Raw genomic sequence first — 23,884 nt, forward strand, 5'->3', positions numbered from 1 at the left:
AAGCCCAGACGTTTTTATTTACCTTTTATGCTGTGTGTCAGTAGTAAGACGCTAACATTAATGCAGGCTAGCATAGATGTAGTTTACCTAAACACTGAGTGGGTTCCCTACTTTTATGTTTGTAATTATCACACATGAATATGGACCATCATTTCATATGCACACTACAGTCCTCTGGGGGTGGAGGATGTGTGTCTACTGCTGGGAGCCTTGTCAGCTGTTATTGCATCAAAAACAAGACAAATAAAACTTTCTGTGACATAGGCCTAATGAATAGTTGTAGCCTAGCCTCTTGGCTTGTTTTAATCAAGTAAAATGGGTTGGAAAAGGAAAACATCAACTGAAATCTAAGCTCACCATTCTGGCCACAGTTAAAGGGCAACTTTGCTAAGTTTTTAACTTGAACATTCTTCTGTGATTGTAATCCGGCATGAAGCCTAACAGAGGGACAGGGACATTCTTTTCAGTATGAATAGAACAGATATTCCAAAATAACATACGGTAGTGCAAAAGGCCCAAATGGAAGAGACCGCACAGTCACACACAGAAAACTCCAGAGCGTTCATTTAACTCTGAGTATAGGAGTGTAAAAATGATGGGTACTAACTTCCCAGATCTATTTTTACAGTATGAGTTAAATTAACTTTCCACATTTTACTTAGCAAAGATATGCTTGTGTAGACCGTTTGAAATGTAATGTAATAAGAAACAATCCAAGTCCTACAACCAGAAGGCAGGGTTACATGGAAGTACTGTATGCACAATACAGTACCTTTACCTTCTGTTAGGAAATGTTGTATCTGACTCCCAAGTATGACAGTTAGCTTCTTTAGCACAGTTTGAGGATACAATGGAGTTATAGCTGGTTTTGTCAGAAGCACTTTTTAATACTTTTCATTGGTCCAATTTTGACGTAAAGGGTCATTGATTTATGGAAAAATAGGGACGCCAGGTTGAAAGTGGCTAATCATCATTACTTCATCACCTCACATGGTGAAATGTCTTCCTCACAGTCAAACTGCATGTCTCCCTTCCTGTTATTTGTAAATTCTATGATGGTATCTGGTGCTGTTTACAATCATGGGTGGAGGTAGTGGTAGTACTCTCTCTGTGTGTGTGTGTGTGTGTGTGTGTGTGTGTGTGTGTGTGTGTGTGTGTGTGTGTGTGTGTGTGTGTGTGTGTGTGTGTGTGTGTGTGTGTGTGTGTGTGTGTGTGTGTGTGTGTGTGCGTGCGTGTGCGTGCGTGCGCGTGCGTGCGTGCGTGCGATTGTGCCACATGGGGACTCTGTGGGGTTCAGGACTTCCATTTGCGGAAGCTGTGGTTGGGACATGGAGGGTGGACCGCTGGGTGGAGAAAAAGAGTGAGATGATATAGGAATGAACACAACGTTATAAAACCTTCACAACAACCCGATACAGACAAGTTCTCAGTCCTCCATGCTGCAGGTAACAAGGTGTTTTTAAATTCTTATTCACTAACACTCAGTGAAAGCACTAAAGTTAGTAAATGACAAGGTCGTCTACAGTGTGATTTTATGTTTCTATTGCTATTGATTCACCAACCAGTTTACCGTCTTATACGTACAAATCCTGAGTGCAGTGTTTTCATCAAATTGTGCCCTTGGGTTTCAATATGAGTGAATTCAATGTGAAGTAAATGTTGCTTTCGTATGCAGTGAGTCACATACTGCATATAGTGAGTGGAAATACTGTGTGTATGCTGTGTACGATATTATTCCATTAAGTTGAATAACTACATTTATTTTAATACTTCATCATGCATAATGCTACAGTTGCTGTCATGGCAACCAGTAGTTTTGTACAGGCTGTTGTCATAACGAGTTGTGAAACTGTTCTAGTAGCAAGGATGGGCAACGCCTATTCCTTCCTCTTTTCACAATCTTACAGTACAATCTCATCTCACACAACCTCTCTCTGTCTTGCACAGATTTTCTATTATCAGAATCAACAGATTATCTGCAATCATCAGACCGGACAAAGGTTGTCACGCCATCCATCGTTCAAAATGGTTTCTAAGGCTATCCAAGCTAACTGTATCCCTGCTAGCCAAATGAGTAAGATACACTCTGCTAATTATGCTAGTGCACCCCATGCAAATTCAAGCTCCTCACCAGCCAGCCAGGACAGAGTGGAGAACACAGAATGCAGTGAGGGTTCAGCCATCTTTGTCCCTGCACAAGTGGACAAGCCCAACTCGGTGACATCACACAGCTATAAATTCAGAGGACGGTCCTTTTCAATGGCCTCTGCGTCCAACCTGACCACACCCTCTCACTATCAAAGTGACAGTCAGCGGAGGTTGACAGCTGACTTCTGTAACGGCAGGGATACCCCTGTTATTGGTGTCAGGGTGAGCAAAATAGAGCCTGACCTCCCTCAGCGTGGATTGTCCCTCCTCCACGACTGTGTGACAACCCACTCCCCGTCCAAACGTCACTCGTGCCCCCCCACAGGGACTGCCTGCCCTCTAACTCATACGGCCTCCTCCTCTTCTCTCACTCCTCCCACCATCCCGTCCTACGTCATCATGGGTCCATCTCCTCTTGGTGTCAGGATGCGTCCCAAACCGTCCACCTCCGCCCCCAGGGCTCGCACAGCCAGACTGTCCCTGCAGGTTCCTCTCTCTGTCACCATCCCTGAACTTGAGCCTAAATCCACCCCCGAGTCTCACTCCACCACCCAGAACTCCAACCAGTGTCTTAACCTTGACTCCACACCTAAGACTCACCACGCCCACAGCCATGTCCTCAGACCAAACCGCCGCCACCACTCGGACTCCTCTGCCTTCATTGCGTCCCTGGCAGCGCCGTTTCCTGCGGTTACGCTCGAGGAGCTTAGTGCTGTCCAGCTCCGCCGGTGTTTCGATGGATCTGACGATGTCTTCCAGGAGGCTGAGGAGCAGCGGCAGAAGCAGGAGAAGAAGATGAAAGCTCACAATGCACCGCCGCCCATCGCAGCAAAAACCTCCCTGACCAGACGGTTGGCACGCCACATTGCAGAGTCACTCTCAGCCCAAGCTTCACCCCTAGCTACAGCTACAGCTGCAGCTTCAGCCCCAGCTACAGCTACATAGAGGCTACAAAACCTGGTATGTATTTTTACTTTGTATTTTCTCAGTGTTTCTTATTTTATTTAATTTAACTTTTAGTACTTTCTATCACTCTGAACAGACTAACCAATGTTGACTTTTTTGGGTTATCTCTGCATATAGATAAGGAGCAGCAGAGATCCACAACATCACATTTACCAGGTTGAGGAGACAGAGTATGGGGGACAGAGGCCGTATTCTGGAAAAATGTGCTGGAGAAAATAGCATTCACAAACTCTGTTTTTTTCCCGTCCTATCCTATTTTATGGAAATATGCGGTTTAGATTTGCTACACAAATGTTTACTTTTCAGTAGTAGTAGAAGATACTGTACAGGCAAATGCAAGCACACTTATTCATGCATCAGTGTGCAACTGCTTTTAGCTTCAGCCTATGCCTATTCGGTCAGCTTAGACTATGTTACAGCTTAAATTATATTACAGTACGTCATGTTTTATTAATGGATACTGTTGACAATGATCAAAATATACTAACTGTAACTGTAATACCTCTGTAAATGCAACTATGATTACAGTTTTTAAGATTTGTGGATTTGTTCATTAAATTCAACCCGGACATGGTTCATTAACTACAAAAAGACATGGGGCCAAAATTTGGGGGGGGGGGGACAGCAGCATACCGCGCTGCTGTAGCAAATCCAATCTGGGTGAAATTTCTGAAAATGAATATAACGGCGCGGTGAGTCAGGGACAGAACACGGCCCGGCCCGGCGGGCTTACAGGGCTCTAATGCATTCTATGGTTCACAAACATGCCGGTCTGACAGACAGACAGCAGACTGACTAGGGCTAATTAGGCCTATATAAAAAATAGAAGTCCACATTATTTAATGGCATCAGCGCATGTGCTAGTCGGCCAGTCATAGTTTTAAGCCAGCTCACCTCTCCGCTCTCCTCCAAAGGTAAGATACAGTATATGCATGCCTTAATGTCGCTGCGCTGCCATTAATTAATTATAATAGGCAACTGTAGCTGTAGGCTACTACTGTATAGGCTGCCGCTAGTACATTGATCTCATCATGAGATCAATCAAGTTTGGTGCCTCAGCATTAAACTTCCAATATGCCAAGGGCCAACTAACGCCAATTGTCCCACGAATCATTTTAATATGACGACATCATGAAATGAACCATTCATACTGTACTGTAGCCAACTTACCTCTGACGAAGAGGATAGGCTACCCGCCGTATGGTTGACATTTTAAATATATAAGCTACATGTCCAGAACAAATCCATTCCCCATGGCAGCCATTCAGACAGACGAGATGATATAGTAATCCAAAAGAAGTACTTCCACTCATTAATCAATGCAGCTCTGATTAGAAAATATCTTTTTTTACCTCTGCAAAGGTGTGAGTGAGCAATTGTTCAAAAGAAAAGGCTTTTATAATATAATTGCCAAGTAGCCTAGCCTTGGTCCTGAGGTTGAACTTAAATAAATAAATTACCAAGAGTTGCATTTTATAAGTGAGAGTAGCCTATACTTTTTATAATAATTCAGTCAGTTGACATTGCTGCAGCGGTGCGGTGCAACAGAGCACGCGTTCACCGTCATTACCTTGGGATAATGATTTATAGTTTAATGGTATAGAAAAGATAAAGAATCATGCTCAAATGTAACGGTATATGGATATAAAAAAGTAGACTGGTGGTGGTGTGTCGCCCGGACCCCCGTAGCAGCTGTCGCTGCTTGATCAGCCAGCGCTTTTTATTGTAATTTGTGAAGCCACTAGTCACACTGGAAAATATAATTATTTTGTTACATTCCACACCGTCTAGGAAGACCTCTATTTCGTTTGAACTGTAGTTTGTAACTTTGTTTTGTTTTTTTGCCAGCTAGATATCAGACAAACTGCTGAGTCATGCTTGACACCTTTTATGGTGTGAAATGGGTCGTGGAACAATGCAAATTAAGTTGTCGGGTGATTTTACGATTATTTGGCACCCGCTCGCATTCATTATGACATACACCTGTGATCCTCTCATTTCAAGGATATGCAGCCTTTTCTGAATGGCAAGGCAAGGGAGGTTCAGCGTAGGGTGACACACTCCTTTACACACTTCAATTACACCTGGTCATATATCTCCGTTGTGAATCTGGCCCATGTTCACTACACAGCAAATCTGGAGTGTTTAAGTAATTTAATATGGAAGTATAAAAATTCATATAAACCAATTTCCTTTAAGAATATATCTGAGACGCTGGATTTAGCAGATTGTGGTGACTCCATGGCCTTTCCTACAGCACCAACCTTGCACACAAGATATCTAAATTGACTGCAGTTTGGCATCTCAGGCAAAAGGTTGAGATTTAAAATCTTCTGAGTTATTATGGATTCAGAACACAGTTTTAAATGTCACATCAACATGGATACAAAGCATGCTTTTCAGTCTCAGAAACCGCAAGGTTAGGCAATTAAGCAGAGAATGCTTTTATCTCTACTCATCTGGACTATAGCAGTGACATTATAAATGACATACCCAAGAAATTCATTGACAGATTGCAACTCATACAAAACACTGCTAATAATTCCAGTTCTGCATGCTGTCTGGCTCTCTGTGGGTTGTATTATTGTTGCTGATGTCACTGTGCAAAATAAGGAGACAGTCTTCAATTTAATGCTAACACACAGAGAGCTTGTGAAAGCAAAGGTGTGGACCTCGCAGAAATTGCAACATTTGGAATCATTATTCCTCATAACGGCTCCTCTCCTCTATAACATGACTTAAGAGATTTATGCGGGTCAGTTCGTACAGTGCCTATATACCATAAGACCAGTAAATATCCAATAATGAGAGAATAAGGAGTGTGAGTGGGTAAGTTGAAAAGAAAATGCCAGGTAAGGGAGAAAGTTATGTAGCCTGCGAACTAGACCTGGAAAAACCTTGTATCTCCATATTTCCTCCATATGTTTTTCCCTCCTGTGATTAAATGCCCTACTTCGCCAAAACTACAGTATCACACAAAAGTAGCCAATCTGCAAGCTCTAAACTCATCGCAATGACACATGTTGTGAGCTTATAGATCTGCTATGTTTGGTTACCGGTAAGTGGTGTATGTGGGTTTTAAAAATAAATATTGAACAGTATATTCAAGCAAAATTGAAGTATTGTGACTGAGTTTGTGAGTAAATAATAACTACATTGGTTTCATTAGATCTTTTTGTATAAATAGATTATAAATAAAGCTTTGACCTGATATTTGACCTGATATTATTCTGAGAGTATTGATAGAAGTAGGAGGTAGAGTAAGTTGAATGAATGAAAGAAAGATGTCCAAGGTATATGAATCCTTATCAGAGAGCCAAAATGGAAACCAGCAGTCCTCTGGGTTCCCAGCTCCAGAGGTTAGAACAAATGACTGACTAGTGACCAAAGGAAATATTCACACAGCGGCCATTTTGCTTTCACGTCATATTTATAGGTTGGGATAGGGAAGCATTTCGTCAGCTGGGTGAAGCTGAAACTGAATGTCCCCGCGGGACTAAGAAAGGACTCACTTTCCTTTCTGAAGTATGATATTGCTACATGTCCTTGAAAGGGAAAATAAACTCTTTACAAGACCTGGGGCCCGTTTATGACATTCTACCACAACACACAAACTGCATAGTGTGCCGTGCCTATGCCTCGGCCAACGCCAAACCACAACAGAAACAAAATCTGCTCTATGAAAAATCTGCTTTTTTTATTTTATTATATTTTTATTTTTTGTAATTATGTATGCATGTATTTTGTGTATGTGTGTATGTATATATATATATATATATTTATTTTATTTCCTCCAGACTGTTCCGACTATCCTTGGGATTGTGGGTGGGGGGAGGGTGGGATAGGGGATTGAGTTTTATTTTTATATTTTATGTGTCTGTCTAATACTTGCCCCTGGGCTATTGTCGAAAAACCTGAATAAAAAGATTTTGAAAAGAAAGAAAGGGAAAATAAACTCAAGCTGTAAACATCACCGCTGGAAAAGGTGACCGATCAAATGCAAGGATACATAATATCAACTGTTGCCCTCCATGAGGCGGTTTAGAGTCCCTACATTTAAGAAAAACAGACTAAAGAACTAATTTGTACATCAGTCTGTCTTGCTTCTAAACCAAAATCGCTAAACCAGTGGATATGTTCTCGTTCCTGATTGTTTTCTGTGATTTTTGTCCTGTAATGTCTACCATTTTGTAATGTACGTCTAATCGTCTATGTCTTGTCTGTTTCTTGAACGGTGACATCATGGACGCAAAGCAAATTTCAGTGCAAGCTGACAATAAAGTTGTATCGTATCGTATCGTATCGTATCGTATCGTATAGTATATTATCCTATACCCGGTATATTATTTTTTTATTTCAATTTTATCTGGGTGGTTTTATGTTACCGTGGTCCTGTTTTGTATGAATACAAGTCAACTAATTTGGTTTCCTCACTGAGACAGACAGTAGCTTAATGTAAGTGTAAATCGCTCTGGATTAAGAGCGTCTGCTAAATGCCTAAATTGTAAAAATTGTAAATTGTAAGGTGGAGCTGCACTGGGAGGATTTAACATTGATCGGTCTGGAGATACGGGTCATCACCACTGGGCACACAGATTATGTAAATGTAATGACTATAATAATAATATAATAGAATAATTGAAAATGTCCCACGGGCTGCAGTACAAAGTCTTCTGCCAGAGGACTCGCCTGTATTGTCCATCCAATGTGCCAACTTACATCAATCAAACAAGAGATATGTCAAATCGATTTCCATTTTATTGCTGTGCCAGTATTCGGGACGACAAATCGTCCTTGGCGTGAAAAGGCTCTCAGTAGTTTTAATGATTTTCCTTTAGTCTCAAATTAATACTGAATCTTAGTGGTCAATAACAATAAACTGTGTGTGTGTGTGTGTGTGTGTGTGTGTGTGTGTGTGTGTGTGTGTGTGTGTGTGTGTGTGTGTGTGTGTGCGCACACGCTCGCCTGTGTTTGTATGTTACTGTGCATGTTTGTTTGCTATATGCATGTAGCCGTTTATTTGTATCTACGTATAGTATGTGTATGTGATTTCAAATGCATTTATGCAGATGTGTACCCCGTGAGTGTGTTTGTGTGTATTTCTGCAGCCAATGGTGGTTCTGTTGGCAGGACACGAGGTCACTTTCGACGCTGTGAAGTCACCAGGCTAATCTTTTCTATTTTTTATTAAGTGTGTGCGTGTGTGTGTGCGTGCGTGCGTGCGTGCGTGCGTGCGTGCGTGCGTGTGTGTGTGTGTGTTTGCGCACATGTGTGTGTGTGTATACACTTTATGCATTTCAGTATGTATGCAATTATCAGATAAGGCTTCACATATTCATAATGTACACACGCATTGCATGCATTAGTTCTGCATTGCATGCATGAGTGTCACATCAAAAGGAGCAGAGATTGAAGTGGTGACACTCTCATCCTTACAGGCGCATGGGGATGAAGGTACAGTAAGCCACGCACTTGATACAGTCTTGTTGCCTTTGATGTGAAAGTCGAAATTGCCTAAATTGAACGAAAAGGAGGCAGGAGTAAAGTACGTAAAAAACACTAAACAAATGAGAGAGCAGAGGGGAGAGAGTGGGAGGGAGCAAGAGAGACGTGATATGAAAGAGGAAACGCCTGGAGAGTGAGATGGGAAATGAGTTCTAGGGAGTACTTGTTAAAGAGTTGGCACTCGAGTTGGCACTCATTTCACGCAGACTTTTGAGAAGCACTTTTGCAAAGTTATAATGTGATCCATTTTCACTAGAAACAGACTCAAATATGACTGACTGTGATATTATGTAACCTATTCAGGTTCAGGTTCAGTGGGTTCACATCACTGAGGAGGGATGGAGGGTTTGAGGGCTTTCAGGTAGGAACTGCTTGGAAAATGGGGGAGTATGGTGGAGATTTCAGGAAGGAAGCAGCCAAGTGCCAGTTTCTAGTAATAATAATAATATTGATGATGATGATGATGATGATGATGATGATGATGATGATGATGATGATGATGATAATACAATTATTAAAATGTATGTGTATATTTTGTCTCATGCAACTGGCTGTAGCTTTGTGTGTATTGTCAAAAATTCTGCAAAATACTATCACAAAAAAACAAAACAAGAACAGAAAGACATTTAGAGTGAGTGAGATTTGACAAGACAAGCACAACATGGGCCGTTAACTCATATCTTCAGTTATGCTGGGCTGTCTCGTGCGCCCCGAGGGTTCACTGCTAATGGATCTCACACAATGGAACATCAATGAGAGAGGATGTTGTTTCAACGTGTGCTAGCCCAGAGTGCTCAATCACGACACTGATGATGGCGGCGTGTTGTGCAGTTGCCATCTTTGAATGCATCAGGGTCACAAAGTTAAAATATTTCTTTGGAATTGCAGTTTCCAACTTTGTGTTGTACAGTGGTTGGAAACCAGAACCTGACCTTGATGGTATTTATTTTGAATGTGCAGTTATGCACACACCCACCCTGCCTCGGTAGTGAATACAGTGGTAGTGGTAGTCAATGTAGCCGTTCCTCCCTCGTTCTGCACGCATTCTGCATTAGTACAGCAGGAAACTCATTATTGCGGCCGTGTACTGTGAAACAATTTAGGCATTTAGCAGACGCTCTTTTTTTCTGGCCAGGGGGAGGTACCATGCAGGATTACTGCATGTTTATGTGAGGGAACCTACCCAAATTCTGACCACCAACCCACCCTCGTTCGTATTGGATATTGTTGAGACGAAACCTGGTATGTCCAAAACCGTTACTTTTCATGGGAATTGAAAAAAGAACCTGTGTTCCAATGGATTCCATGTATGTATTATTTAGTTGCACGCTCTTGTAAATACTTTTCATTGGTTAAACATTTATAAAAGCCTACAGAGAAACAGTCACTTTGAACATGACGTCCCTATTTTGTCCATGTCATTTAAATATATACATCAATATTTAAATAATAAACAATTAAAAGAATAGAAGACCTACTGTACAAACTCACACTGCATCGGCATGCAACAAGTGGTGAGCTTCTAGATCAGTTATGTCAGAGAAATGAACTGGAAGAGAAAACTGGAATCCCGCACACTGTCTTCACTTACAGACTTTTATTTAAGCAGCAACGTTTCGGTCGGTCAGACCTTCATCGGGCCGATTTGGTATTAAAAAGGTCTTAAAAGTCATTAAATTGTATGTTTAGAAATGTGCAGAGATCTTGCATACACTTATAGTATGTTGGTTTGCTTACTGTTGATTGAGAAAACAATGTTGCACATTAAGCAAATCAACCGGGGACCCCCCAAAATAATTTGGGGTCCTCCACTCATGACAAACTGATGTTACTCTCTGTGTCACTTTATTTTCACCATGTCACTTTTTGCACTTTTGTAAGTAAAGACTATTTTTTGCATCAAAAGAGCAGTTTTCATCTTTCAGTGTGCAAGCCCATTCTTTTTGTTTATGGACCTTCATGCTGGCCTCTCGCACCCATTTACAGCCGTATAGTAAGCCTTGAGTTCAGAGCGCACCTCCTTTCTAGAATCTCTTGCATGCTACTCAGATGTATTGGGTAGTGTTCTCTGAGCTGAAATGTTTCCACCAAATAAGACTGCATAACAGGGGCAGAAACCATGTATCTCCATATTTCAACTTTTTGTGTACTTCTTTGAGTGGTGCAACCACTCCAATGCACAGCAATGTGTGTCCCTTTCTGTCTGTCTGTTTAGGCTCCCTATGTCTGTCTGTTTAGTGTACCAACAGGTGACAAATTTCTGACAAAGTGGCGCTGTTGAGCTTCGCACTGTGCACAGCCATTACGTGTCAGTGTGTCACACACACACACACACACACACACACACACACACACACACACACACACACACACACACACACACACACACACACACACACACACACACACACACACACACACACACACGCCAGGGAGGAGGGCTTGTACAGTACAGTACAGTACAGTACAGTATAGTACAGCACCACTCAGTTCAGACAGGTCTGATTTTGAACTTTTTTTTATTTAAATGAATGCCCCACTTCACCAATAATAAAAAAACGAATAAAAAAGGAATGGTTTTGGACAATGTTTCCTCCCGACAGCAATGGCATTTGCAGGCAAATCACAGCCACTGTGATTAAATCAATGCAAAAGAAATGCAAATTCTATGTGTTTTCATATCAACATACAAATGATAGGTTCTTGACATATTCCTAGAGTGTCTGTATAATAGTGCGTTTATATGCTTATTGGCTCTTATTAGTCTTATCTAATATTACATAAGGGACATTGTTGCTTGCTCTCATTGTTGTGCTGCCTGTATCAAACGCACACACACACACACACACACACACCCACACACACAGTACATGCATGTACGTGTGCATATCGCCGACACACGCCTTTGCAATTTGCCAGACCACTGGGTCTTATTCTCTGTACTTTAATGAATACCACTAATTAACATTAACAAGTGCAAATTGTCTGTCTGTCTGTGTGTGTGTGTGTGTGTGTGTGTGTGTGTGTGTGTGTGTGTGTGTGTGTGTGTGTGTGTGTGTGTGTGTGTGTGTGTGTGTGTGTGTGCGCTACAATGAACAGGTGTCCTCTCTCATCTCTCCCCAGGGAATGATAGCCCACTGTTCCATTGCAGTGGAACAGTGGTGAGTGTGTATGTGCACACACACACACACACACACACACACACACACACACACACACACACACACACACACACACACACACACACACACACACACACACACACACACACACACACGCGCACACGCACGCACACGCACACAGCGTCTGCACCTGCTTCTTTAAATGCTAACGGTATTTCCATATTAAATTGTTAACAGCATGCTAACTCTAAAATACTAAATGTTGGTGAATGTGTGAGTGGTTCAGGGCTAGTACATTGTACATGGTGGAAGGGGGTATCAATCACATGTTATAAAATACATTAGTGTAAGATGTTCAGTATAAAATAACTAAGGATTTCAGTTGATTTACTTTTTTTTTGTTGCTCCCATGCCAATTTCAAATTGTCAAATTGTAGTCCCTTAAGTTGTCACTCCCGACTCCTACTGGTTGGTTCGTTATAGAGGGTGTAGTCCAAATTGGGGTCTGGGGACCCCCAGGGATTCTTGAGGGGGTTCCAGGGGGTCCTCAGCAAAATGTGTTATTATAGCATAACAATCAGTTTCACCACTTAAACCCTATGCATCGGCTATTTGAAAATATCTGATCTGCAAGCTCACAATGCATCGCAATCGCACGCATTATGAGCTTGTAGATCTGCTACTTCTTGACAAAATTGTATTCCTTATTCCATATATTCCATATTGATTCCTATTAATTTGGGGGTCCTTGACCTGAAAACGTTTATATATCTATGGTCCACACCAGTGATTCTCAAACGTAGAAACCTCATTGGCTGCTGCTGTTTGCTGGCCATGTGTGACATATTTTGTATGGAGAGCCGTACATCCTGAAACCTGATGCATGTCTATTGAAGCACTAAAAAAATAATCATAACTCACTGAATTCTGAACCGATGGTGGTGTGCTGCTTTGTTGGTACCGAATTTGTGCATCCTCACCAACACCATCTCTAAAATTCAATTCATGAATAATGAATGCATGAATGTGCAATGATCAAACTCGTTAACTGGAAAAGACAGACAGAGGCAATGGCATTTGGCAATGGCTGTCTCCCTTGTTTCTATTCCCACTTTAATGGCAAAAGGACTGACAGGAAGCGGGGCGTCTGCAGACATGTCAGCTGAGCTGTTTGGTACGCAAAGCAGCAATGTTCTCGCTGAGACTTACACACACCTTTATTACCATAAACTGTCCCCTTGAGTATTGCCTGAGGGTGAGCTATATAAGAAAGCATGTCCACATGTCAAATGTGTAAAGCTGTGAAACTCTGATTGTTCTGTTTTTACCCCAATTTTCCATTCATACCGATATTTCAGCCATTTACTCTGTGATCTTATCTAGAGCCATGTCCAGCACATACTGATTTGTTCCTAGTACACAAATACTACAAACTACTGAAGAAAGGTCCAGAATCACATACTGACTTGTTCCTAGTACACAAATACTACAATACTACTGAAGAAAGGTCCAGAATCACATACTGACTTGTTCCTAGTACACAAATACTACAATACTACTGAAGAAAGGTCCAGAATCACATACTGACTTGTTCCTAGTACACAAATACTACAAGCAACTACTGAAGAAAGGTCCAGAATCACATACTGACTTGTTCCTAGTGCACAAATACTACAAGCAACTACTGAAGAAAGGTCCAGAATCAAAGTGTCTGTAGTACACAGTCCAGATCAGAGAAGAGACAAGAGCAAGAGTAAATTAGAGCGAGTTGAAAGGGGGAAATAATAATGGAAGATGGATAATGGGGGGAGGAGCATTTGACGGTTTTCACTTTACAATGAAAATTAGATCAAAGAATGTGGTAAGTTGCTAGTAGTAGCATAAAAGTGCATAATCTGGCATGTAGAACTGAACCACAGAACCACAGACTGGAATAATTATGGTCAATATAAGCGAATAGCGAGTTTGACAACAGCCCCCCGGAGCGAGGAGTGACATTTCCCCCCGCTCCACTCTGCTCGTATGCTCTGTTGTGAACATTCGTAGCAATATTTCATTGATGAGACTTTTATAGCAGTCACTGGGGCGAATGATGTCAAACTGAACAGCTGATACAAACGGCTGATTAATCGACAGTTCTTCCTTTAGCCTATACCTGCAGCGACATCATTAATTCCTCTCATTCCCTCAGCACATCCTATCTCCATTTTGAGTTGTATCAAAAATCATTCTCACACCTGCTGTGCAGAAGTGATACATGATTTAGACACAAAATGGCCATGAGCGTTGACTTGCATGTGCTTCTCCCTAGGGACTGCTTTGTCCATTGATAATGATCAGTCTCACACAAAGTGAAACCAGGATGAGCACGCACGCGCACACGCACACGCGCACACGCACACGCACACGCACACGCACACACACACACACACACACACACACACACACACACACACACATACACACACACACACACCTTGTGTAGGAGACATGCAGGTGCACACAAGGAAAGAGAGATACAGAGACACAGAGAGGAAATAACAGATGTTCTGCTACCCAATTAATATAATGCCAAATGCCTCACAGTCAGAGAGACAGAGTGACTTTATGCATAGGATATAGCTGATTGCGCTCTTTGGGTTAGGTAGGATGTTCCTGTGTAATACTTTTACACATTATGAATTCTATGAAGGAAAAATGATTTAATGTTGCACTATAATTATGTCTATGCTGTCTCGTGCTTAAGGCCTTCCTAATGCCTGATACATGATTACACAACATTCAGTCAGCATCTTTCTGTCTTTTAAAGGGTGAATAATTTCAGGTTTTCTTCATGACTCTTCACCATGATTCCAACATTTCCTATTAAGTGTACTGTGAGGTTTCGGTACCCGGTCAGTACTAGCACACCATGAGAAACATTGTGATAGTAATTAAACACCGTAAAATGGAGAACAATAATAAGGTACCAACAAGAAGATTGTTGTCGTGAGAGCCCACCGCAAGGACTGTCAAGAAAATTAAATGTGTATGTGTTAACAGTTACTTAAATTATACTTACGGTCGTGCTGTGATTTGCCTCTAACATCCTGTGAATTTCCTCTAACATGCTCTGAATTGCCTCTAACATGCTCTGAATTGCCTCTAACATGCTCTGAATTTCCTCTAACATGCTATGAATGTGTGTATGTGTTTGGTCCGACAGACATTAGTCTGACGCCCTACACAAAACCCAAACCCTAAAACAAACCTCACAGGAAGCCACAGGTTAGTTTTAACCTGCCACAGGTTTGTTTTAACCTGCCACAGGTTAGTTTTAACCTGCCACGCATGTCGGGAGCCATGGGTAAGTTCTAACCGGCCACGGGTTAGTTGTAACAGGTCACGCATGTCGGGAGCGACAGTGTTGTCGGACTATGCCTGTCGGACAGTATATCTAACCAACGTATCTGAGCATTTTTATTAAGTGGTGCAACCACTTCCTTAAGTGACTATGTATGTGGCTGGGTGGGTGGCTGGCTGGGTGGGTGCGTCTGAGCACGAAAACAGCATGGTTGTTTTTCACCACCTGTGCGCAACCTAACACACACACAAACGCACATATTAACAGTATATATGGTGATTTTGGGTGTGCCAGTACAGTACAGTGACAGTACAGTACAGTGAAGGGTAGAGGGACCCCCACACGGTAACTCTGTCATTTCTCAACCGTTTCGGACGCGGGGCGGCTCGCCGGAATCGGGCCGGCACCCTGGGTGCGTTCCTGTGGGTCTGGAACCCCCATCCCCCCACCCGGGGACCCCACACGGAGTTGCACCACTTACTTCACACGGGTGTGATTTTTTGTAGTCTAATAGACATCTAAATGGCTAAAAAAATTGTCTAAAAACTGGGGTAAAAATAGTCTAAAAATTAAAGTTTTTTAGCAGTCTATAGGCTTAGATTAGACGTTGAAACAACGTTGTTTCAATGTCTATATATAGACGGTCTACATTTAGACCTTGATTAGCCTGGCCGACAATTGCTCAGTGGGTATATGCACCTCCTGTGAATTGCCTAGATTAGAACATGCAGTGAATTGCCTCCTGATTGAAGCAGGAAGGAAGGAAGAGGACGGAAAGAAAGGAGAGAGGGAATGAAGGAAGGAAGGAAGAAAGGAAGGAAGGAAGGTAGGAGGGATGGAGGAAGGGAAGGGAAGGAAGGAAGGAATTAAGAAGGAATGGAGAGAGGGAGGAAAAAATGAAAGAAAATGAAAGAGTGAACGAAAATGAAAGAGAAAAGGAAATGCATGCATGGAAACAACAGAAAGAGGGCTAGAAGAAGCCAAACAGAAGTCATTACCCTGATGTTGTCAAAGGAGGCCTTGTTTGTGACATCATACAGGAGGAGGAGAGCTGAAGAGACACAAGACAGAAACAAATATCAATCAGCCAGCAAGGCTTTCATCTACACAGAACACATGCAAAATTAAAAAAATGTTTTACCAGTAAATGTTTATAAACAAGCACATAAGCTCTCATGAGCTGGACTAGCTCTTGGCTTACTCTTGAAAGACATTTTGGACAGACTGATAAGAGTAGCTTATACTAATGTTACTGTGAGGTTGCAGCAAAAAATGGTGGTGGTGGTGGTGGTGGTGGTGGTGGGGGTCTCTCTTTTGTCTTACCAGTGCTGAGTCTTAAGAAACACAAAAGTTTAGAGAAGAGAATATGGATTTGTCTCTAGTGTAAAATGTTAAGGGATGAAAGCCTTGCCCTGCAGTATCAATGCGGAGTAAAAGTTGGATAAATGCAGTAGAAGGGAACTTCTACAATGGCTAATGTACTGCTATAGATGCAGCATGGAAAGTGGATAATGTACTGCTATAGATGCAGGATGGAAGCTGGATAAATGCCTGTGTATGTGGGAGGAAGGTGGGTTGGCTTTCACAATTACTTTGGCTGTAATTGTGCCATTGTGGTTTACCAGCATGCTGACGTTTACTAACTACACCATCATTAGTGATACACCTGACCATTTATTATGCCTGTGTGTGTTCTAATTCATTAGTTGTCAAACGTTTTCATGTCAAGGTCCCCAAAATGAATATATATTTGCTGCAGACCCCTGGGGCTCATTTACACTTGATTGATCGGCCTACAGTATTGCTGCAGACCCCCATCTGAGAATATTTTGTGCCAGAGACTCACATGCAAGATTTGTGTTGTTACAATGTTTCAGAGATGTTTCCGAGAATCACGGTTTTAATTATGACCTTAAATCTAATCTAAACACTTAATCTGTTTTAAATCCATTCTCTCTCTCTCTCTCTCTCTCTCTCTCTCTCTCTCGCGCTCTATAATTAGACTACTTGAATGTACTCTCAAGTCTCGATCAGAGTCATGTATACATTGTGTGATATTTATGCTATTTATGTATTCTGTTATTATTTTGGTGTCAGCGTGTTGTCACAGGAAATATAATGTATTGTAAATTGTGTATGAATAATCCTGTAAGGGATGGGCTGTGAATGGCAGCCAGACACTTTCACGCATATACAGTAGTTGTTACCGCACACATTAATACCACCTTGGGCAGCAGCATACTGTGAGAGCTTGGATTGGGAGAAGAGAAACAAAAGCAAGCCGCAATGAGTTAATTTGGGTCAATTTCTTTACACTCAGTCAGTTTCTGTTTTTTCTTCCTTTTTTCTTTTTTGTCGATATTTTTGGGTCTTTTTCTGCATTTATTGCGACGGTAGTTCGCAGATTACTATGAAAACCAGAAAAACCCGTCAGCCTGTCCGTCGATCCGTCACGCCACCATATATGGCCAACAGTCCGTCACGCCTCGCGACATGTCACGCCACCTAGATAGCCATACATGGAGAAGACCACCTAGATCACCTAGATCTGCATATATGGAGTGGGCCAGCAACTCTACATCTGACCTCAAAAAACCCTAAACGCCCCACCAGTCCTTCCTCTTCGATGTCTCCCTTTTGACTGATACCTGTCCATTCAAACTCTAGACGGGCCCGCCCCAAAGTTATTAGTGCAGCTGTGCCCGGCACCCGGCCAAAAACTAGAGTTCTCAGGCCCGGAAATTAAGGCCCGGCCCTACATGGGCCCTCATCAAACCCTGCATGTACACTCAAGACACTGCCCCCGCGCCACCCTTAGATCTCCATATATGGAGCTGACCTGTTCTGACATTCCATATGTTGATCTACCGTCTACCGTCATCCAGGTGGATGCGCGCGAGAAGCGACCTCACCCAAAAGGGCGAGGTCGCTTCTCGCCCTCAGGGTGTCTTACTGGTTAGCTAGTATACAGGAGTAGACTGACAGGACATCGGGAGAGAGAGATGAGAAGTGACACGCAGCAAATGTTGCTGGGATCAGCTGTCCGGGCCACACTCTCAGAGTTCAATGAATACTGAGGAGTCAGACTTTACTGGGTACAGGTTGAGGATCCTGGAAGAAGAATACATACTGTATGTCTTAACTCTCTATACCACGCTCACTCACACCCTGTCAGTCTTACGTACGACTTGATCGGTTGGTCTTCTCCCTCCCTCTCCCTCCCTCCATCCACTCCTCTCTCCTCATCTGCCCCCATGACCCATCCATCACTCTGTTCATCTGTTTCGTCAGTTCTGTGTCTCGTTTTCCATCTCAAACCAGTCCATCCATGACTGTCTTTTATCTACTGCTCCATCCATTCTGCTCTGGCCTCCTTGATCTATCGCTCCATCGACTGCCCTTCTGCCGTCTTCATTTACTCTCCCCTCTGTTGCACGCACACACACACACACACACACACACACACACACACACACACACACACACACGCACACATGCACACACACACACACACACACACACACACACACACACACACACACACACACACACACACACACACACACGCACGCACGCACACACACACACACACACACACACCCCAGCCCCCCCCCCCCCCCCCTTACTGGCTTTGAACCAGACGGCTGCGTGAAGTGTGTGTATAATGAGTTGCAATCACTGTGGACAATCCAACTCTGTCTGTCTGATAATACAGAGAGAGAGAGAGAGAGAGAGAGAGAGAGAGAGAGAGAGAGAGAGAGAGAGAGAGAGAGAGAGCATGTCTCTCGGATTGGATCTTGTCTTTATCAGCCAACAACAGACCACAGACTGCCGGACGGAGGGAAAGAAGTAAAGTGAGAGGGGGCACGAGACAAGAAAAGAGAGAGTATTAACATTTTGAATACAGACCCGGATAGGGGGAATGCACTAGGAAGCAAGGAGAGATAGGGTGCTTAAGTACAGAGAGAAAGCGATTTGTGGTAGTACTATCATCACCTTTCTATCACCTTCCTCATCTAATTCTATTTAGCCCCCCAGGTGCAAGACAGTGACGAGTGAGAGAAAGGAAGGAACGAAAAGAGACGAGGCAGAAAAGTAATTTAACTCTGAGAGTCTACACATGTTAACAAAATAGACTGGTAACCAATTTGGTTACATTTGTACTTAAAATATACGTTAAAATGTATGAATTAAGACAGAGGATTTGACTGTGTAGGGTAGTTTTTCTCTCCGTATTGTTTTAGTGAGGGACAAGAGACGGAAATAAACAGCATGATGCCATTGCATACGGAGACCCACAAGAAAAAGAAACCTTTCCAACCAGACACCTGGCGGCAGCACAGAGAAACAGACACTGCAGTCTGACTGACAATAGGGTAGCGAGACATGCCGAGGAGCGCCTATGGAAGGCAACAAGTAGACAAGCACACAGATACTCAAATATAACAATAGTTAATATAACCATTTGTAACTCTCAGAGTTAAATTAAGAGAAACACGCCGAAGCATGCTGAATTGGTGAGTGAAAGGCAAGAGGAGGCTGGAAAGGCACGAAAGAGACTGGCGTAGAGTGAATGCAGCCATGCATCTTCCCTAAGTATATCTGAGAGGGCAAGGGATCAATCGCCATGACAACAGGTTAGTTCATTCCCCAGATATGGTGACAGGTAACATCGTTAATGTTTGAAGTCAGTGTTCTCAGATAAAAGAGGGGCAGGTGAGTGAGAGAGACACACAGGTCAGCACAGTCAAGCACGCAGTTAGCCACTAAATGGAAAGATGAGAGGAAGAGGAGACAGATACAATTATATTGTGTGATGTGATGTGTAAATAATGGTGGAGCAATATCTTGCACACACGCATGCACGTGTGCGCGCACATACACACACCGTTAAGCCCTTCCCACATATGATGAAGGAGTGGGGATTAAAATGCAGACATAATGAGGTAATTGTTGAGGAGGCCATTATGGAAGCCACTAAAATAATATAATAATAATAATAATAATAATAATAATAATAATAATAATAATAATAATAATAATAATAATAATAATAATAATAATAATAATAATAAACTTTAGCAGCTTTTAAGAACAGTTTTCAGAAGGAAGTTAAAACGGGGTGAGCAGGACCTGACATTTTTAAACTCAATTCTTAGTTTGTGCAAAACCAGTGCAAAAAAAGCGAGAATGGGTGTGTTATATGATCACGTTTTCTGGAGACAGTTAAAAGCTGTGCAGCTGCATTCTGAACCAGCCGCAGGCGGTGGGTAGATGTTTTGGAGAGGCAGGAATAGAGGGAATTACAGTAGTCAAGACATGAATAAATAAATGCATGTAGAAATTCACCTGGAAACCTAAACAGTCTCATGCTCTCACCATCTCTCACTTCTCTTGTATCCTCTACCGTCTCTTCCTTTTAAGAACTCCTTTCTCAGAGTTCCTCGCTTTTTCTCCACCTGTTTCCTCTACAGTCCCTTCATCCCTTTTCAATCCTACCAGAGCCATTGAAAGTAGCGTTCTGCCAATGAGGGGGCAAAAAACTGCCCGGTCACACGTGGTTCATGTGAACTCGTTTGTCACTCCTCCCCATAGACGCCAATGCATTCCGTCAACTTCCGGTTCAGGCCTTTGTCACTATTCGCCAATAGAAGTCTATGTAGAAGAGCTGCCATTGGACTTGCCTCATGAAGTGAACGGAGTTGTCGTAATTCTCTCATCTATACGACTCTGAATCCTACCTCCCTCCTCTTTCTCCTTCTCCACCTGTTTCCTCTACTATCTTCCTCCTAATTTCCAGAATCCATTCATCTCTCTCTCTCTCTCCCCCCCCCCTCCCCACGGTGATCCCTTCCCTTCCTTTCCTCTGTCCTCCCTGTTGATGTGGCTCTCATGCTGTTATCGATGACAACCAGTCAGGTGTCATGGGGAGTCCGTGGCAAGGCTGTAGTTCTGCTGGTTCCAGCTGGAGCAGGGTGGAAACCTCCAGCCACAGATGGTGCTGGCAGACAGCGCCAGGCTTGCCACTAACACAAACTCATTTACACTTGATTGATCGGCCTACAGTATCTTGGTGTTCTCTCATTAGAGTCCCAGCGGTGGACTGAGGCTGTGTGCCAACAATGTTGGATAAGACATACCTCAACGGGGTGAATGTAGTGTGCTACAATGTCAGCTGTTTGGGACTAATGCTTAATTTATACATCGTCATGAGATGGTGTCACATATATTGAAAATAGTGGGTTGCGTCGGCAATTTTCGGGGTGAGACTCCATTGTACAACCATGTATAAATCTGGCTTAACTCTTCCTTCGTGCTTTTAGGCTGCGTCTGTTTTGTATTAGCACAGCAGTTGAATTGCTAAAACAATGTGTTCCTGACCAACAAACAAACTAGCTACTACTGTCATTTATTTGTACCATCTGATATGTTCGCCTTTTCCCATGCCTAAACATACTGGCATTAGGGTTCATGTGGTTAATTTATACTCCATTGTATGACAAAGTATACAGTAAATTAGGCTTAACAGACAGAATCATACTGTATAAACACAGACGTCGGTGTTTCTCACTCCTATACTGTACTTGCAATTGCTTTGGAAAGGAATGGTGCCCTTTACTGTAACAGGCCTATCCTTTAGGATAAAAGTTGAAGCTTTGAAACTGTCCATTAGTTCTAAGGAAGCGCTTCCATGCGTGACCAGCTGTATGCTCTCCCCCGGCCCCCGACTGTCAGTCTTAACGGGCTTAATTTAAACGCTTTTCGAGAGAGGAGGATAGAGGCTCCTTGGGTGGCTTGCTAAAGATCAATGGGGTAAACTATTCTACTGACAGACCAGAGCCATACTGGGCATCTGTCCACGGGTAACGCGCACACACACAAGCACACACACAAATACACATAATTCCGTAAATATACAGTATGCTAGCTGTACACAGACAAACATGTACACACATGAATGTAGTTGCATAAATATGCACACAGACTCACGTCTCACATAGCACTCTGGGATTCCTTGTAAATGAAAAGTGCATTACAAATAAAATGTATTATTATTATAATAAATAGATGTAGTAACACAGAGACAGCAAGCGCACACACAAATGCACGTACACAGTAAAGGCCTGTCAGTTTAACTCTGAATGTGAAAAGGTGGACCATTACAGGTCAATTTGTACACCTTAAGGGTTAAATTATCATTAAGGACTTTACTGTGTAGAACCCCCCTCCCCTATATACTGTACTGGTGCAACGCACAGGTCCTGGGCCTGGTGAGAGCAGGAGTGGACCTTGTGAGACGTAGGAGGGGCCCGGACAGGAGTCAACCCACAGAGCCTAGTCCATCCACGCACCGGTTGGGTCACCTGAGTGAGGGGTATGATGTTGCCAGACCCGAAACCCAGAGGACCTTGGGATACATCACTGAGGATACGTCCCAGGTGCATCCATGCAATGTTTTTAGTTTTAGTTATATTCCAAACTACTCACTGTTTTTCTATGAGGAATAGCTTGTATCTGGCATCATATTATTGCCCGCAAGGAAGTTTTGACTGCGTTTGTGTGTCAGACAAATCAGCTCTACAGACAGCATCGTGCCTCAGGCAAACCAGCCTCATTGAGCAGGTGTTTGAGCACACACACACACACACACACACACACACACACACACACACACACACACACACACACACACACACACACACACACACACACACACACACACACACACACACACACACACACACACACACACACACACACACACACACACACACACACACACACACACACACACACACACACCTCTTTGTCTCCTGCTGAGTTGTCTACCTCCTACAGTGTGAGAGGAAGTCTCATTTGCCCACCCAGCGGATTAAGAGCTCCCCGCAAAATGTGTTAATATGGCATCAAATCATACCTTTGTTTTGGATTTTTTTTTACTGTGATGATGTGACAATAAAGTCAATGTAACCCTATACAGTACATTGGCTATTTGAAAATAGCTGATCTGCAAGCTCCCAACGCATCGTGATGTGAAATGTTGAGAGCTTGTAGATCTTCTATGTAACATCACACACACACACACACACACACACACACACACAGCAGAGAAGTCTTACCGTGCGCATCACGGTAGTAAGCATGTGTAACACTTCGAAAGCGTTCCTGTCCTGCTGTGTCCCATATCTGAGGAGGAAGAGGAAGGAAGCCTTCTCATTATCATAATGACAATCATCATCATCATCATCATCATCATCATCATCATCATCATCATCATGATCCTACGCTAGCATCCATCTGGGTTCACATTCCTTCTGGGCATGTGAACATTCTGTGAAAATAGGTGAACATTCGGCAAAAATATCTACAAGCTCACGTCGCAGCATGACACGTTGTGAGCTTGTGGATCCGCTATTTTCAATGAAGAGATTTGGTGTAGAGGGAAAAAAGGAGGAGACCAAGTATACAGTAGACCCCTGGGGGTCAATGTAGTATGGGTTTAAGTGTTTACTGTATGTATCACAGCCAATCTACCAATCTTGTATATAAAAGATTGGTAGATTGCTGTTTTTAGGTATCGTCAAACATTTTCAAAATCCTTTGAAACGTTTTTGAAATTTTTTACCTATAGAATGACATGCCGAAATGCGCCAGGTTGAAAGTGGTGAACAAGCAGATTGTTGCTGAATAAACTGACAAATTATGAGTTATCACCACATAGCAGGGGCTATGGTTATGGCTAGACGCCTTCAATTATGCTTATCTACTCCAATCCTAAACAGACCCAGACATCTGTGTG

General features: G+C 42.7%; 2 protein-coding genes across 3 annotated transcripts in view; one reads left to right on the plus strand and one right to left on the minus strand.

The window, feature by feature from the left end:
- LOC306915766 (ras-related protein Rab-26-like) overlaps positions 1–23,884 on the minus strand; it is an 89,572-nt gene that overhangs the window by 5,576 nt on the left and 60,112 nt on the right. For both annotated transcript variants that reach the window (XM_079493374.1, XM_079493373.1), the window contains 2 exons: positions 23,205–23,271; positions 16,083–16,135 (listed from right to left, as the gene is read on the minus strand). In XM_079493374.1, the coding sequence (XP_079349500.1) occupies positions 16,083–16,135; positions 23,205–23,271 (120 nt within the window). The remainder of the gene's footprint in view (positions 1–16,082; positions 16,136–23,204; positions 23,272–23,884) is intronic.
- On the plus strand, positions 1,409–3,674 carry LOC306915756 (uncharacterized protein). Its single transcript, XM_079493355.1, has 3 exons — positions 1,409–1,445; positions 1,972–3,108; positions 3,232–3,674. The coding sequence occupies exons 1-2, from the start codon at positions 1,437–1,439 to the stop codon at positions 3,091–3,093; spliced, it is 1,131 nt and encodes a 376-aa protein (XP_079349481.1). The 5' UTR covers positions 1,409–1,436; the 3' UTR covers positions 3,094–3,108; positions 3,232–3,674.

Source organism: Electrona antarctica (genome assembly GCF_951216825.1).
Source record: "Electrona antarctica genome assembly, chromosome: 22".
Taxonomy (NCBI): Eukaryota; Metazoa; Chordata; class Actinopteri; order Myctophiformes; family Myctophidae; genus Electrona; species Electrona antarctica.